The sequence below is a fragment of the Chelmon rostratus genome, chromosome 19, assembly GCF_017976325.1.
Source record: "Chelmon rostratus isolate fCheRos1 chromosome 19, fCheRos1.pri, whole genome shotgun sequence".
In the NCBI taxonomy this organism is placed as follows: Eukaryota; Metazoa; Chordata; class Actinopteri; order Chaetodontiformes; family Chaetodontidae; genus Chelmon; species Chelmon rostratus.
Window position 1 is genome coordinate 16,249,507 of NC_055676.1, and position 16,425 is coordinate 16,265,931.

Below are 16,425 nucleotides of genomic sequence, written 5' to 3' on the forward strand. Positions count from 1 at the left end.
ACGTGGTATGTTGGAGTAACTCTAAACTTTATTGAAAACATCAGTTTCTGTCCTCTTGCGCAGACAGTAATTTGTGCCCTGACTCTCCTTCCGTGCAAAATCATTTAGAAATATTTAAAAAATTCCCTCCGCGTGTTTCTCTGCACATCAGCTTGTACTGATTAGTTGTCTTTGCTTTCCTCTCTCTCCACACTTGGCCAGTCTCCCTCAGCGACTGCTTACGCCTTGACCACCCCTGGCCTGCCCCCTGGATGGGAGGAGAGGAAGGACGGCAAGGGAAGAACTTATTACGTCAACCATAACAACCGCACCACTACCTGGACTAGGCCAATTGTGCAGGTACAGCAGGTCTGCAGGCTGGCTGGACTCTATGCCGGCGACCGGACTTTACCTCGGCCCCTGTCATGGCCTTGGCCTGTGTGTCGGACATCTTCCTCTATTTCCCCTCTGTGTTTCTCCTCTGTGTAGCCATAAAGAATGACAGAAAGAGACACAGCTTTGCAACCTCAAAGTCTGTTTCTGTCTTTCTCCATGTCCAGTTTCAGATTCTTTCCAGCTTTATTGTATGTCTTCCTCCTCCTGTCTAGCATTTTGTTTGATACTCTGGATGAAGTGCAGCTCTGTATTGGTCACGCCTTTCTAAACCCTGGCAATGGTGCTGCAACCACCACTTTTCCCTTCCCTTTTCCCATTTCTGCCCTGTTTTTCCACTTGTCTCTCCCTTTCTTTCTGTCTGCAAATGGGGCAGCTCCACATAGTCTGAGCTCAGGGGGAGGCTGCTACATGGAACTCGGTGTATGTTTAACGCTCTTTGAAATCCAGCCTTTGATTTCTGCTTTTAGCACACCACCTGTTATCTTATACGTGTTCGTCTGTTGTCTCTCATCACACAGTCTTCTCTGATTCTCATCTGTTTTCGTTACTGCTCAGAAGGAGAGGACACTGCCAAATGATTTACATAACAATTTCATAGCATTGCTTTGTCTTTGGTGCATAGATGTGGCTCTTTGTAAATGTGGGTTTACCCATTGTAGCAGCCACTTGGGTTAGGGTTGGAAGTACCACTAACTTTCATTCTTCCAGTACATTATGCTACTAATCCCAAACCTTCGTCCCGTCTTTAATAATTACATTTTAAGCGACATAAGTGATTGTCTTCTTGGGCCTATATGAGCCATGCTTTTGACATTTTAGGAACTCATTTCCCTGAGAGAAAAGCTTGCATCCAGGCCTTTCCGGTGGCAGACAAGCATCTCTGACAGCATGGCTTATGATGAGAACATGTTTTGTTTTCGCAAAAACCAGCCCCGCTTGCCTCATTCCGAACCTCACTTAACCTCAGAGGTGCTATTCTCACTGACAGCTGACTGAAGACGGAGCCAGCACCTCAGCAGCAGCAGCAGCAGCAGCAGCATCATCAGCATCAGCATCGGGAGGAGCCTCGGCCATGGCACCCGCATCCACCCCCTCCTCCTCTTCCAATGCCTCCAACAACCACCTCCATGAGCCCCAAGTCCGACGACCTCGTAGCCTCAGCTCCCCTACTGTCACCCTTTCCACCCCTTTGGAGGTGAGGATTAGCCACCTGTACCGTCCCGCTTCGCCATACCCATGTCTTTCTCCTCTTTTCTTCACTGTGTCGCCATTTCCACCCTTTATAAGATGATCAAATCATGATCCTCACCCATCTACACCAGCCAGTCCTCAATTTCCATCTTTAGTATTACACCATTCTAATGTTATCTCTCCTTCTTTCAGGTTAACTCTGTCTTGATGCTGCTCTTCTCTCTTTTCATCCTCGCCAACCCTATGGAAATCTAATCTCATTTAACCACTCTTCTCTTCTCATCTCGACATGAAGGATAATTTTCTTTCTTCCCACTGCTCTTTTTTTTCATCTTCAAGGAAGAATGAGCTGATGGCTGTGCGCTAAAACAGCTCTCCATTAAACGATGATCAGTCACGTGAAATGGTCCGAGCTTTACTCCTGCTTTCTTATTCACCATGATGGCTTTTGTTGTGAACAGTATGCACTCTTGGCACAGCCAGCATCTCTTTCTGCAGCAGTGTACCTCAAAGCAGAAACAGACTGAAGCTTGTGTGGTGAATTCAAGACGGTAGATTCAGTTACTGCTGGCTGAATCCATTACTTGAATTGATCACAGGTCCCAGATGATTGCTGCAATTTGCTTAAGCAGACCCACGGACATCCAAATCAATGATATAGATCTTGCAATTTAAATATCATTACACCCAGAGGCCACTTTAGTGACACAAAGGCAACCACAAAAGCATTTGAAGATTAATTTATGCGGAAGACCTCCTTTTGTGAATATCTTTAAAAGAACATTGAAAAACCTTTGAAACCTATCCATATTTAATACTCACTGCTAATGTGAGGCACAAGCACAGCACATTTCACTTTTGATATCATCCCTTCTTGTCTTCGAAGCAACAAGAGATATGAACTTCTGCAGCCAACACTTACAAAGACTGTGATATCAGACGTGAGCTGCTGCTTTGTTTGATTATTTGCCAAAAAAACGTAGAAAATGCACAGATATATGTTCATATTCAGGGCTAACTGAAACACTCGTACCGTAAGTCCTCTACATGCAGTGTTTCTACTGTAAAATCCTTCAAGCCATCAGATATCTTATTAAAGGAAAGCAGTGGAGCAAGCAGGCATCAGTGGAGGGCTTTTACTGAAGCAGCTGCTTGGGTTGGATGTTGTTTTCAACATTTTCAAGCCACCTTCAGGGCCTTACTCATGTATCATCTGTGCACGTTCATCATGTTTGCAAAAAACCTTTTGACTTAAACTTTAAAATATGTACTATAGCTATAAATACACCACACAAACTTGGCTAATTAAGATCAGCATCTTAAAAAGAACGCTCCTGTTTGACCTCCTCCTGCATTTAATGGCTTTACACTGCGGTGATGATCCTGTGCTATACCAAGGGAGCAGACCTGAAGATGGAAGTTTAATTAAGGTGTGTGTGTCTGTGTGTTAACAAGGCGCCGTAGAAGCAAAGGAAGTGAAACAGTCACTGCTGGATGTTGTAATTACAACTTCCAGAGGAGGTGGGAGGTGTGTGGATTAAATAATGCAGTCTTTTCTCATGTTAGAAGATCAGATCAGTCAGTGATAATTGCTGCTAAAAGAATAATGTGATGTAGGGACACTCATTAGCCTGAGCAACTTTAAGTCTTTAAATGTGGCTGTAGAAACTTTTAAAATGCCCGTAATGATTGGTTTCCTGTGGATATGTGGTTTCTTCAGTAGTGGTATTATGTTGCAATTCCTTTTTCTTTTATCCTTGACCAAGGTCTCCATCTGTTCGTACAGAAAATGATCTTTTTCTTGGACGATCATGTTATCCTGTGTTTCGATCTACAAAAATGTTGTTACTGTACCATCAAGCCTCAGAAGCAAAGTCCGGGGAATCAGTAAAAGCTGAAATCTGTCGAATTTATCAAGCGTAGATGCTTTCTTCTGTGACATTTTGATTGACAGCTTGACAGAGTAGGCAGCATGCATGTTTATAACTCCCTCCCTGTTTGCATGGAAGTCAAGAGTGACTGGTTTTCTCAGACGAAGGGGAATATTTTTCCTAGATCTTTTCTAATGTTATTCATTTCTTTAACAAGGCACCACTTGTGCTCTAGTCCGAAGGTACCCAGGTATATTTTTAAAAATGCAGCCTTTCCTGTGCGTTTTGGCCTTTTGTCTGCACACAAGCTGCCATTTGTGTCACTGAAAATTGAGCTTTTGGAAAACTCCTTCTAGGGTGAAGATGTTCAGAAACTCCATTTTTGGCTTGTGACAGAGCGTGTGCCGCTACCTTCTTTGTTTTCATGAGGCGATTTTGTGCAGGGTAAAAATAGTCCTTTGCTTTAAGGACTTTTAACATGTTTAGGTAGCCTAGGTAGCCAGGTAGCCTACTGGTGAAAGCTTCTGATTGGCCATCATGGCTTTAGGGTTCGGGTTATATCACCGTCTGTTGGTTTGGCGTGATCTCAACTGGGCTTCATTTTTGTTTTTGTGTTTTCATATAGACAGAGATTTTTTAAAGTCCCTGTCAAAGTGAAACTAGGCATTGAAAGGATGGTTTCCATCCGGTCATTGTCTCTTGTGCTTCAAAGGATCGGTGATGATTTATTTCAGTCATCCATATTCGGTTACATCTCCTTTTAGTCTACCTGGAGTGATAATATTTCACTTCTTTTTTTTCCATAATTTTCCAGGGAGCCAACAACATCCAGGTGCGGAGGGCTGTAAAGGACACATTCTCCAATCCACAGTCTCCCCAGCCGTCCCCCTACAGCTCCCCCAAATCACAGCACAAGACACAGCAGAGCTTCCTGCCCCCAGGCTGGGAGATGAGGATAGCCCCCAATGGACGGCCTTTCTTCATCGACCACAACAGCAGAACCACCACCTGGGTGAGCGAACACACCATGCTAACAGGCCGGATTGTAGGGTAGAAGATGATTTTTGAAATATGAATGAAGCTTGACTTCATTGTAAAGGTCTGTAATTTTCCAACAATTTCTGAGTAAGCTTCCAGGAAAACACTGTTACTTGGCATTAATTAAAGGGAATTTCTTGCGTAACCTCAGTGCACAGCAGGTCAGCACATGGTCTCTCAACAAGCAGTGTAACGTAGTCTGTGAAAATAAATAAAGATTCCAATAATCAATAATTATTGAATGACATTTGATTGGGTTTATATTATAATCCACTCAAAATCAGAAGCTTTGTAGGAAATCAACACGACCAACTAAACTGAAATAACTTTATTGCGGTTACCCCTTTGTCTCTGTTTCCTTAAAATTAGTCCCAACTTAGACACTTCTTTCCAGGAAACTTGTTACAACCCTAAAAAGTCTTTTCAAATGATGGCATAATATTAAAAGTGGATATCTTGTGCACCAGACACAGAAAATCTAGGGCAGTGGTTGGTGTTAATCTTCCAGGATCTCTTGGTGACATCTGCTGGTTTAAGATATTTTAACATTGATTTCAGTCCATATTAGGATTCAGTCCCTCAGACTGAGTGACCTTTGGGGACATATCAAGGAGCTGCTTTTTATCCTTAAACCAAACGTTTTTAACCATTTAAAAAATCTTTCCTTTTTTCAAATCACTCATATGCACGTCTGTATCTCCCCCTGCTTCTCTCTCTTTGGACAACCAGGAGGATCCCAGGTTGAAATATCCAGTCCATATGAGGAATAAGAACTCAATGGAGCCCGGTGACCTTGGTCCTCTTCCTGTAAGTATAGTCACAATTAGACCTACTGCATATTTAACCTTTGGCCCACAAAGCACATCAATAACAACCTCATAGATCCAAATAATTGCTTTGCTTTGTTCACTCATTCTTAAGTGCCGTTACCAAGGTGCACTATTTGGATTACTGTGTCACCAGTTCCCTAATGAAAAAGGGCCTTTATTCAGTCACTTTTCATGTTTTGTTGAGTTTTTAGTGTCTACATCAGCTTAAAAAGCCTAGCTCAATGGTAAATCTGAATTATATGGATGAAGCAGCTTTTGCTCTAAAAGATGAGACGCAATCATTTGAACAGACATTTTTAGACATTTCCTTTTTAGTCCTGTTGGAACTGGCGATGGATGAGAAAGCAGAGTCTGGGGGCTGTGATAGTCTCCTCCTAATTAGAGACTATCTGTCACCTGCTCTATTATCTATCTGACAAAGACGGACTCCCAACAAGTGGGCCGAATGTTACCGTAGGTAGCTGTTGAATAATCAGAGCTTCATGGGTTTGTACATCTCACAGGCTTGTGTGGTGTGTGCATGTGTGTGTGTTCTCTCTCTCTCTCTCTCTCTCTCTCTCTCTCTCCTCTCTCTCCCTCCCTCTCTCTCTCCTCTCTCCGTTCTGGTGGATCTAATGTATGCTACTTCTTCTTCACCTGGCCATGTCTGTTTGGCAGAACCTACCAGAGGAGGTTGGTTGGTGCCTCCCTCCCTCTGCCTGCCTACTTACCTGTCTGGTCCAGTCCGGTCTGGTCAAATGCCTGCAGACAGCCTTGCGCTTTCTTTTTTTACTGTTTTTTTTTTTTTTTCCTCTCTTGCTCTCTCTCTCCTTGTATCTTTTCTCTTTCTCATGACCGGCATGGATGGACTGTTCCTCTCCCTTCCTTTTCATCCGTATTTTTTACAACACTTCCTCTCTCTGTGCGCCCTCCCTGCACCACCACCACCACCCCTTCTCTTAAAGATTTAACATTTGGAGAGCTCCCTGCCGCTCTCCTGGGATCCCTCAGACTGCTCCATGTCTGTGTACCTGTATCAGTGTCTGAGGCACAGATAGACGAGTTGGGAAAGTGGAACGAGGCGAGCTGCACTGGCCATTTGTTAGAGAGAGAAGGAGAATGATTAAGAAGGACTGGAGGAGGAGGAACAGGGTCGAATAAGGGGCAGAGGGAGGGATGGCGGTTTCAAGAGAAACAAAAGGAGCTATATATATATATATATATGTATGTTAAAGGAAGGAACTGGCTGTATGCTGCATGTGTTATCAGCTTTTCTAATCTGGTCTCTACACTCATGCAATAGCAGCATACTTAGTAACACACACACTGTAGGTGCACCCTGTTTGACACATTGTCAGACTCGGTCCCTTTCCACACCCCTTTACTCTCAATCTACTGTAAGTTTTTTAATTGCCTGACTGCTGGTGCCGTACGAGTGTGTGTGTGTGTGTGGCCTGTGACACCGTACTGAGTGGTCACCGTGTCAGTGGTGGTGTACTGGTTTGAACTAGTAGTGGTGATTAACCTTTAATGTTGTGGTCGTATCCCTGCCTTGCTGACGTCTCAGACATGCCTCAAATAGGAGAGAAAATCCTTTCGGTTCCTTTGCGGTGTGTTTGATTGAGCTCACCTCAGTGTTTGGACCGTTCAATGGTCTGCCAAGATCAATCAAACATAAATTAAAAAGGAAAAAACAAAAAAGCGGATGGATTTAAAGGACTATTTGAGCATGGCCTGTTTAAAAGTGCTGTGTAATGGTGACTTTGTGCTCTTTTTTCTCACTCTTCCTCCTTTTTTTTTTTGTGCTCCTTTTGTAGCCTGGATGGGAGGAAAGAGTTCACTCAGACGGACGCACCTTCTACATTGACCACAGTAAGACAACGCCATCTCACCACTCTCTCTGTCTTCCATGCTTGTATTTGGTCATGTGTGTCTTAGTGTACCTGTTAATCTCTTGAGTTACTGTTTCTTGTTTGCTGTGCAGCCACTGATTTTTCGGTGTCAGGGACAGCAAAGCACCTCATCTATTACAGCTGATAGGTCATGCTGTTTAAAATGTATTATGTGAGGGCCTGATGTAGTGCAACAGTGTCACTTAAAGGTCCAGTGTGTAGGAGGAGGATCTATTGGCAGAAATGGAATATTCATCAAGTCTGTTTTCTTTAGTGTCTAATCACCTGAAAATAAGAATCAGTGTGTGTTTATTACCTTGGAATGAGCTCTTTATAGCAAGAGAAAGAGTGGGACCGCTGGTGGTCCTCCACGTTGCGCTGCCATGCTTCTACAGTAGCCCAGGCTGGACAAACCAAAGACTGGCTCTAGAGAACGCCTTTTGCATTTTTCATGTTTTCAGCGGCTGCTGTATGGGAGGGATGACGCGAGGGGAATTCAGTTGGTTGTAATCTGCAGCCTCACAGCTAGATGCTACTAAATCGTACACACTGGTCCTTACCTGAAACATGTTTAATAGGAAGAGTTGAAGAGCAAATGCAACAGTTATTTCAGTATTAATTTATCTGTTATCTGTACTTTTTGGATTGACTGAGTAATCTTTCCGTCTGCAAAATGTCAGGAAATGGTGAAAAATGTCCTTTACACTTCCCTAGAGGCAAAGGTGACCTCTTCAAATGACTAATTTTGTCCAAATCCCAAAGACTTTCAATGTATGACAATATAAAACGAAGAAAAGCAGCAAATCTTCACATTTGACAAGATGAAACCAGCAAATGTTTTCTGATTTTTCTCAATAAATTATTAAATAAATTATGTATTTCCGGTCAAATGGCTAATTGATTCATTGACTAATAATTTTTCCATTAAATTTCACTACAGTCTTGGTATTCCTGTTGCCTAATGAGTTTGTGTTATTTGTGTTTGTTTAATCCAGATACAAAGAACACACAATGGGAGGACCCTCGTCTGCAGAGTCCAGCTATCACAGGACCTGTGAGTAGTTCTTCTTTCAACATGGTGGTTCTATCTGTTGCACACGACCAGCAGCCCCTGTGTCTTTGCACGACAAAGATAAATCACTTTGTCGGTGCGGTTGTCACTTAACATGCCGACACCTTCGTGTTATTCTGTGCACCACTTCAGATGCCATCCTCCCTCATGACCAACTCCCCTCTCTGCATTACACCCTCTGTAGTTTTTGTTTTTTAGCAAGAAATGAAAGCACATTTGGTTTTCCTGTTAAATCATCACCACAAGCCACATGTTTGCAAGAATATCGATCAGTTTTGGATCATTTCTTGACTCCTGTGTTATTGTCTGTGCAGGCTGTTCCCTACTCCAGAGAGTTCAAGCAGAAATACGACTACTTCAGGAAGAAATTGAAGAAACCAGTAAGAAGCGATTTTTTAAAATCTGTCTTGGGTTTCTGGGTTCTTGCTGGGGAACAAAGCTAAATTTGGTCAAAGCCTCACTGCTTCTCCAGGCACAAGAAGGCAGCCTAATTAGCTTCTATTTTGATTGTCCTTGATTGCATAATTATTCAAGTTTCTTCACACTGCGTGACTGAGTCTGATGTTTTTAATGCATGTTAAATATTCATTGCAATTGTTTCACATTTCTTTGTCATTCACACTTTGAAGGTGGAGTGCAGAATGACTTGTTACAGCCATTTTTTTCCTTTCTGCTTTTTTCTAATGCTGGAATAAACTTTGATCTTGGGTGAACGTGGTGATACTTTGGCTTTGATACAATGCTCAGTCTGGTCAGCTGGTGTGACTAACATGCTGAGGGTTATATCTAAGTTTTCAAAGAGGAAAGGAATGCATTGTAGTTATTACTTCAGTAGACTTGCAGTTCGTCCAGAAAGTAATCAACTGGCTGGAAAATTACTTCTGCAGTCTCCATTTTTCACTCAGTCAGTAGTTTGTTGGAGCACCTTTAGCAACAGTTAAACTTCATAACCTTCTTTTATGAGTCTAAATCAGTTTGTTGTCTTTGCTTCCACCTTACCTGAACAAACGGTAATTAAATTGAAGCTGTATTTATCGCGGTACTGTTTTTTATTTATTCCAGGCTGACATCCCCAACCGTTTCGAGATGAAGTTACACAGGAACAACATCTTTGAAGAGTCGTACCGTCGAATCATGTCCCTGAAGAGGCCTGACGTTCTGAAGGCACGGCTGTGGATCGAGTTTGAGTCGGAGAAAGGACTGGACTACGGTGGTGTGGCCAGAGAGTGGTTCTTCCTCTTATCGAAGGAGATGTTCAATCCTTACTACGGCCTGTTTGAATACTCTGCCACGTAAGTCTCTGCTTGTTTGTGCTCGCTTGCTTTAGATTTACAGTGCTGCTGCTAAGTGTAGAGAGAGGTTTAAGACTCTGGATATTCGAGGATATGACTACAGAACATGCTGATGCAAAGCTTATATAATAAAGGAACTGTATGTTTGCAGCCATGGAAAAATCCTTCTCCACTCATATTTATGGTTGTCTTTTTCCACAAAGTGCAGCAAGGGCTCGAGCTGGCGTATTGTTTCCCTGTGAGGCTTGTTAAAGTTTCCTTTTACTTTGATTAACTTTTCCTCTCATTCAAAAAGCCATCCTGGAACAGATGTTTCCCACATACCGTACACGTTAAGATAATTAAAGGGTCGTATGTTTTGTTCCTTTACTTGGCACCGTATCCGATAGATGACGACTCAGTTGATTCTCTTTCAATTTTGCCATGTAGGGCAAAGGTAAAAGAAAATCAATGGTACAGATGCAGCTGCAGAAAAAGCAAGTACAAATGTACAAATGAGCCCTTACTTTAATTAAAGCTTGCTTGATTAAATAAATAATCAAGTAAGTATGACGTAGTATTAAAGTTAGCATTAAGTTAATTAGTCTTAAAACCTCAAACCTTTGAAATGAGTCCTCATTGTGATTATTCATCACAGCAGGTTTTTTTTTTTATTTAGTTCTTACATCATAGCGTAGCTGCTGGGAAATGAGAAGTTGATGCTTAGAAACCACCTTTAACCTTTCTGTTTGCTCCTGGGTGCATGCAATTATGGCCGAAATCCTAAGACTTATGTATATTCATCATATATTATTTAATATCTAATGTCTATGATAATGTTGCTTTTATTTGGTATATACGATATGAGACAGTAATGCTGAAATGCCACTCTCTCGCCCCCTGTGGTCACTCCACCAGTAGTGTAATAGCACAGATGGATGCACATCAGTATCACAGCAACAGCAGGCTTGACCGGATTTTCACAAACGATGGCTCACTTGAGACAGAATGCGGCACAATAATTGTTTTATTTATTTATTACCCTGTTTTCATAATCGTTTGAAGCCAGAAACGTAAGTGAAAATAAAGTTTTATCAATCGCCCTACCATGCTTTTACAGTCACAGTTTTAGTGGACTCTGTATAATATCATATTTGGATGCAATACGAGACATAAGATGCTCCAACCCAGCACAGACAACATATATGATTAATACATATGTTCGGTGCTTAAACTTCATTAGTCTCGTTTTGATTTGTTGGATCATGTTGACACAAAACTGATTTCGTAAAATTTCAGTCATGATATTATGTTTACTTCCCTTTTTTAAGGTTTATGTATCTGACGAGCCAATGAGAAATAAACCCACTGGTTGCACCGACAGCCCTGAGCATTACAGAATAACCTGGAAGCGAATCCATGAAAATGACTTTTTTTCTTCTTTGCTCTTGACTCTTCAGGGACAACTACACTCTCCAAATCAATCCCAACTCTGGCCTGTGCAATGAGGATCACCTCTCCTACTTCAAGTTCATCGGACGCGTGGCAGGAATGGCTGTGTTTCATGGAAAACTGCTGGATGGTAAGCGGTCTTTGATATTATAAATGTACTCAAAAAAGGTGATCCTCCACTCAGGCAACATTTTCATTGACGTTTTGAAACTTTTTCCCACACATGAACTGTTAAAGCACCACATTATTTTCTGCTTTTTTAGGTTTTTTCATCCGACCCTTCTACAAGATGATGCTGGGGAAACAGATCTCCCTTAAAGACATGGAGTCTGTGGTAAGAGCTCCTCTCACTGTAAAGCAGACTCAAATATGTATTGAATGCTTTTAATTTGCTTGTGAATTTTAGTTATTTTAACATTAAGCAATGATTTATTAACAGCTGAGCAGTTAACACTGACCACAGGCTTCATTGTTTGACAGGAACGGTTCTACATACAAGAACGAAACCCTGAAATCTCACAAATAAAAGCCAATGAATTACTTAATTTTATGTGTGTTTAACTCCTATCTGCCCTGTGTTGCCTCCCTGCAGGACAGTGAATACTACAACTCTCTGAAGTGGATTCTGGAGAATGATCCCACTGAGCTGGACCTGAGGTTTTGTATCGATGAGGACAACTTTGGACAGGTATGCAGGCGTCAGTCATTTGAATTCATTACAATCTATATTTTTTATAGCATTAAAGTAAGAAAGTTGACTGTCCTGGACATTATTTTTATTGTGGTTTTCTTTCTCAGACGTACCAGGTGGACTTGAAGCCCAGCGGCTCAGACATGGTGGTCACCAATGAGAACAAAAAGGAATACATAGAGTGAGGACTTGAGCAGTATTTTTCCTCTGACTTTGAGTAGTCACAGGCTTTCAACAGAGATGATCATAAACTAGTTATCAACCATGAATTGTAAACTGTCCTAAAACTTGTTTTGTAATCATGTCTTATTAATCTTCCCCCTGGCAGCCTGGTCATCCAGTGGAGGTTTGTCAATCGGGTCCAGAAGCAGATGAATGCCTTCCTCGAGGTATTTATGTGCAATAATAGAGTCGCCACTTGGGGGCAATGTGACCACAGATTTTGTGTTAGAGTGTCCGAGGCCCTCACTCTTAAATTCAATCTCTGTATCTAAACCTCTTCCTTGAATATTTGTGGATTTCCAAACTGAGCAACCTCTCACTCATTTAGCAAGGCGTTGAACGTTCAACTTTCATCAGAATTATGTTTTAATTCCCTTTTTGTGTCACTTTCAGGGCTTCACTGAGCTCATTCTCATCGACCTGATCAAGATCTTTGATGAAAACGAACTGGAGGTATGGATTCTTCAGCTTGAATGCTCTATACCAGTTTTCATGTCTGTAAATCTGTGCAACCTGTCACTGAGCGTTGTAACGTTAACATAAGTCTGTGTGAAGACGGAAAGCGGCCGTGGTTGTAAAAGCTTTCTCTCTCTTCTTCCTCACCCTCCGTCTCCACGCAGCTGCTCATGTGTGGTCTGGGTGACGTCGACGTCAACGACTGGAGACAACACACTGTTTACAAGAACGGCTACTGTCCCAACCATCCTGTTATACAGTGGTTCTGGAAGGTACGTCTGTGGTACATCAACGCATCCACCCATAAATACGCACACAACTTTGGCTACACATTAGTCGTCGAAACTGGATATTTCATGATAAAGGTTGGTTCCGGTCAGTTTTCCCTCCATCCAGCCTGCGACCGGTTTTGTGGCCTCGCTTTTGAAGATCAAAGTCTGTTTGGAAGAACAGGCTTGTTTGCTCTGATGAAAGAGCCCAAAGTAGCACCTGCCCTGGTTATCACCTGTCTTGACTTTAACACACACAGCCACATGCAAATACGCTCAGACAGCAAACAACGCACACACGAGCCTTAATTTGTGTGTGTATACGTGCTTACACACGCGCACACACACATGCACGCGCACACACACACACACACACACACACACACACACAGAGGCTGGAATGAAAAACTGTTCAGAAGCCTTGCTGCTATGTGATGAATATGTGATGTATGTGATAAAGTATATGTCACTTTGTCTCTTCAGGTTGTCCTGTTGATGGATGCTGAAAAGAGGATCCGACTCCTCCAGTTTGTTACGGGAACATCACGAGTGCCCATGAATGGCTTTGCTGAGCTCTACGGTAGGTCACTCCATCAGCGAAGTGTCCTTCATTTCCTGCTTGTACAACGGGACCAATTCTTTAAAATCAAGTAATATCTGCTGAATTTGCAGGTCCTGAGCTTTACGTAACAGTGACACAAATAGTCTTCAGAGAAAAGATGAGTCAACAGTCACAGTTCCAAGAATTGAATTACTATCAATGTACACATAAAGATAGATAAACAATGAGGGATGACCAGAAATGTCAGATTCTATGATCCTATCTGTATAGATAATGTATCTCATAAAAGTATGGTTTGAGCTTTTTCTCCTCGGTGTGAGAAAAAAAAGTAAAAATTGATGTACATACTGTAGAATTTTCCGCAAGGCTCTAAATGATGAAATCACTAGAAGTGAAAAATACTCAACATTATTTAGATAAAATGCAATAGTTGCACAAATTCCTCTCTTGCATACCCAGAGGCTTAAATAAAAGTTATCTACAAAACTATTATTTTTCAACATCATAATTATTGTGTTTTATTTTTTTTACCAGGTTCTAATGGACCTCAGCTGTTCACAATTGAGCAGTGGGGAACACCAGATAAGCTGCCAAGAGCTCACACATGGTATGTCACTACACACATACACATACACACACACACACACACACACACACACACACACACACACACACAGAAAAAACAAGTCAGAGGTTTGAGGCTGCATTTAGTCACAGTAGTGCTTTTAGGTAAATGCGAATGCAAAAATGCTCACAGTGACTGATTCTAAGCAGGAATAATGTTTAGCATCATCTGAGATTAGCAAGTTAACATGCTTACATTTGCAATTTAGCACTTAACACATAGAACAGCTGAGGCTGATGGGAATGTCATCAGTTATTTGCACAACGTTTCATCCAATAGTTGAGATACTTCATTCTGAACCGAAGTGGGTAGCCAGATGTCCATGTAGCCATGTCGCTAGCATGGCTGAAAATAGGAGTGCATGCAAAGTCCAGTAATTTGAACGTTAATTTATTTCCGTGAAATCAAACACCATGTTAAGTTCTTTAAATTTGTCAATCTAATGTTCTTCTTCTCAGTTTCAACCGCTTGGATCTGCCCACTTACGAATCATTTGAGGACCTGAGAGAGAAACTCCTCATGGCTGTGGAGAACGCGCAGGGCTTCGAGGGGGTTGACTAAAACAGCAGCCTCCGACTGCAACCAACCAACCAACAATAAAAATGATCAAAACACGAAGCCACAGGGATGTCAAACCAGCTGCTGTAGCAGTTCTGTGCGAGCATGTTGTACTGTAATGCCTGACCGTGAGCCACCTCCACAGCACGGTGGTTTGAGACTGTACAGCGATTTGTGGAGCCAATATGCCTACGTCTTTGTATCTTTTCAGTGCGGGTAGGTCACTCTTTAAAGGTGCTGGGGAAAGAACGTGAGAGTCGCAAGGTTGAATGCTGAAACCTATTATCCACAGGCATGAGCGATCAATGACGAGAGCTGGCCCCCCCCTCCGATCCGCTGTTTCTCTCCCCTCTGCCCTCATCCTGTGAAAATCTACAGTGCTGGAAAACACTAATGCATTTCAATAGCTCCTTTATGTACACTATAGCACAGTGTCCAAGCACCTTTCAGTGGAAGGGTCTTAGCATGGCCTTAATCTGGCTCTTACATGCACTATTTTCTCTAAGAAACTGCAATGGCACTATGATCACAACTCTCTCAAATCCTTAGACCAACACCAGATTACCTTAGGAATGCTAGCCAATCACATTTCAGGAAATCGGCCACACCCCTCCGTAGAGCCTTGTCTGTATGTTGTGTGATCAGAAATCGCCACTGCAGCCTTTTGTAGAATACTGTCTTTGTTTGTTTTTTTTAGCCACTGGTAAGGATTCAAGAAAGGGGGATGAAACAATCCCTAAAGATGATTTTTTTTATAGTTTTTGTCATCATGGAACAGATTTTTTTTTTTTTAATCATTGGTATAATTCTTACAGGAAAATACTCTCAACGTATTTGTACTGATGAACAATGTTGTTTACTATTTTGAAAATTCGATATGAAATGGTGTGTGAAGTGTAAATTTGGCTAGTCTGGGACATAATTAATCCATATCATTTGTTACGGTGATAGCAAATGTGTTGAATAAAATGGTTTTTATTGTAGTGCTATGAAAGCAGCATGAAACTGTATCTTGTGTTTGCTTCGACTACATGGTAGTAATTTGGACGTGTAATCGGTCTCGAGGTCGAGAAGGGGAAACTGGGGATAGTTTCTCTGAGGTGTTTGCATCATGATTATATTAATATTCTCATGCCTGTTGCTGTTCATAATGCTGTAAATTGTTCTTGGAAAAAAACACATTTTAAGTTCTTTCATGATATATAAATATATGTATGACCTACATTTAACAGAAGTATTACTGATCAACAAGACTAAAATGAAGCTGTGTGCGTGCGCGGGTGTTTGAGAGAAAAGCTGTGATTGCCACTGAATATAAAGCAGCACGTTTCTTACAAAGAAAATGTTTTCCTTTTTTATGTTTTTGTTTCTCTCTCTCTCTCTCCTTTTTCTAACACCATTGAAGCTAAAGGGCACTTTATAGATCACTCTGAGGTCATGTCACCTGTTGTATGTCTTTTGTCATTAACTTGAATGTGATTCTTTTTGTTTTCTTCCATTCGGAGCACTTACCTGGTGCAATATAAATAGTCTGTAAATCTGGGCTGCTGCTAAAGTAGAAAAAGTTGACAGAAGTGAAGCAGCGGCTTCACCTCCTTTAGTATCCTTTCTCTCTTCTTTTCTCTACACTTTCCTCCCTTGTGTTTCCTCCCTCCTGTGATCCCACACTGACTCAGTAAAGATTAGTCCTTTTTTAGAGGGTTTTCTTTCTTCTTTTTTTTTTAAATGAATGACAGGAAATATCACTTTTGTTAAAGATTCCACTTTCTGCAACTCTTCATGGTTCATTTAACTCCATTAAATAAAAGGAAACTTCTCAGAGTGCGTTCCTTCAGTTAATGACTCTTTAAAAACTTCCCAGGCGACGTATATTGTACTTAAATTATACTTTTTGAAGAATGTAAGTACACTTTGTGCTATTTTTTGTCACCTTCAAGTATACTTGAGTATGCTTGAAATGTACATAGTACGCTAAAAGTGTACTGAAGTGGTGATTCATTCATGATTCATTAACATTCAAAACACACTTGCTGTACAATTGTATCATATCACCAGTTTGTCGGAAATACAC

At 41.5% G+C, this 16,425-nt stretch overlaps 1 protein-coding gene across 5 annotated transcripts in view; it reads left to right on the forward strand.

The window, feature by feature from the left end:
• The window catches only part of nedd4l (NEDD4 like E3 ubiquitin protein ligase), a 46,469-nt gene extending 30,305 nt beyond the window's left edge, over positions 1-16,164 (forward strand). For all 5 annotated transcript variants that reach the window (XM_041959575.1, XM_041959576.1, XM_041959569.1 and 2 more), the window contains 18 exons: positions 202-339; positions 1,364-1,570; positions 4,252-4,449; positions 5,205-5,282; positions 7,102-7,156; positions 8,172-8,230; positions 8,563-8,628; positions 9,311-9,540; positions 10,980-11,101; positions 11,235-11,305; positions 11,564-11,659; positions 11,770-11,843; positions 11,991-12,051; positions 12,278-12,337; positions 12,505-12,612; positions 13,093-13,189; positions 13,706-13,778; positions 14,255-16,164. In XM_041959575.1, the coding sequence (XP_041815509.1) occupies positions 202-339; positions 1,364-1,570; positions 4,252-4,449; positions 5,205-5,282; positions 7,102-7,156; positions 8,172-8,230; positions 8,563-8,628; positions 9,311-9,540; positions 10,980-11,101; positions 11,235-11,305; positions 11,564-11,659; positions 11,770-11,843; positions 11,991-12,051; positions 12,278-12,337; positions 12,505-12,612; positions 13,093-13,189; positions 13,706-13,778; positions 14,255-14,357 (1,896 nt within the window). In that variant the 3' untranslated portion in view covers positions 14,358-16,164. The remainder of the gene's footprint in view (positions 1-201; positions 340-1,363; positions 1,571-4,251; positions 4,450-5,204; positions 5,283-7,101; positions 7,157-8,171; positions 8,231-8,562; positions 8,629-9,310; positions 9,541-10,979; positions 11,102-11,234; positions 11,306-11,563; positions 11,660-11,769; positions 11,844-11,990; positions 12,052-12,277; positions 12,338-12,504; positions 12,613-13,092; positions 13,190-13,705; positions 13,779-14,254) is intronic.
• Positions 16,165-16,425: the final 261 nt, after the last annotated feature.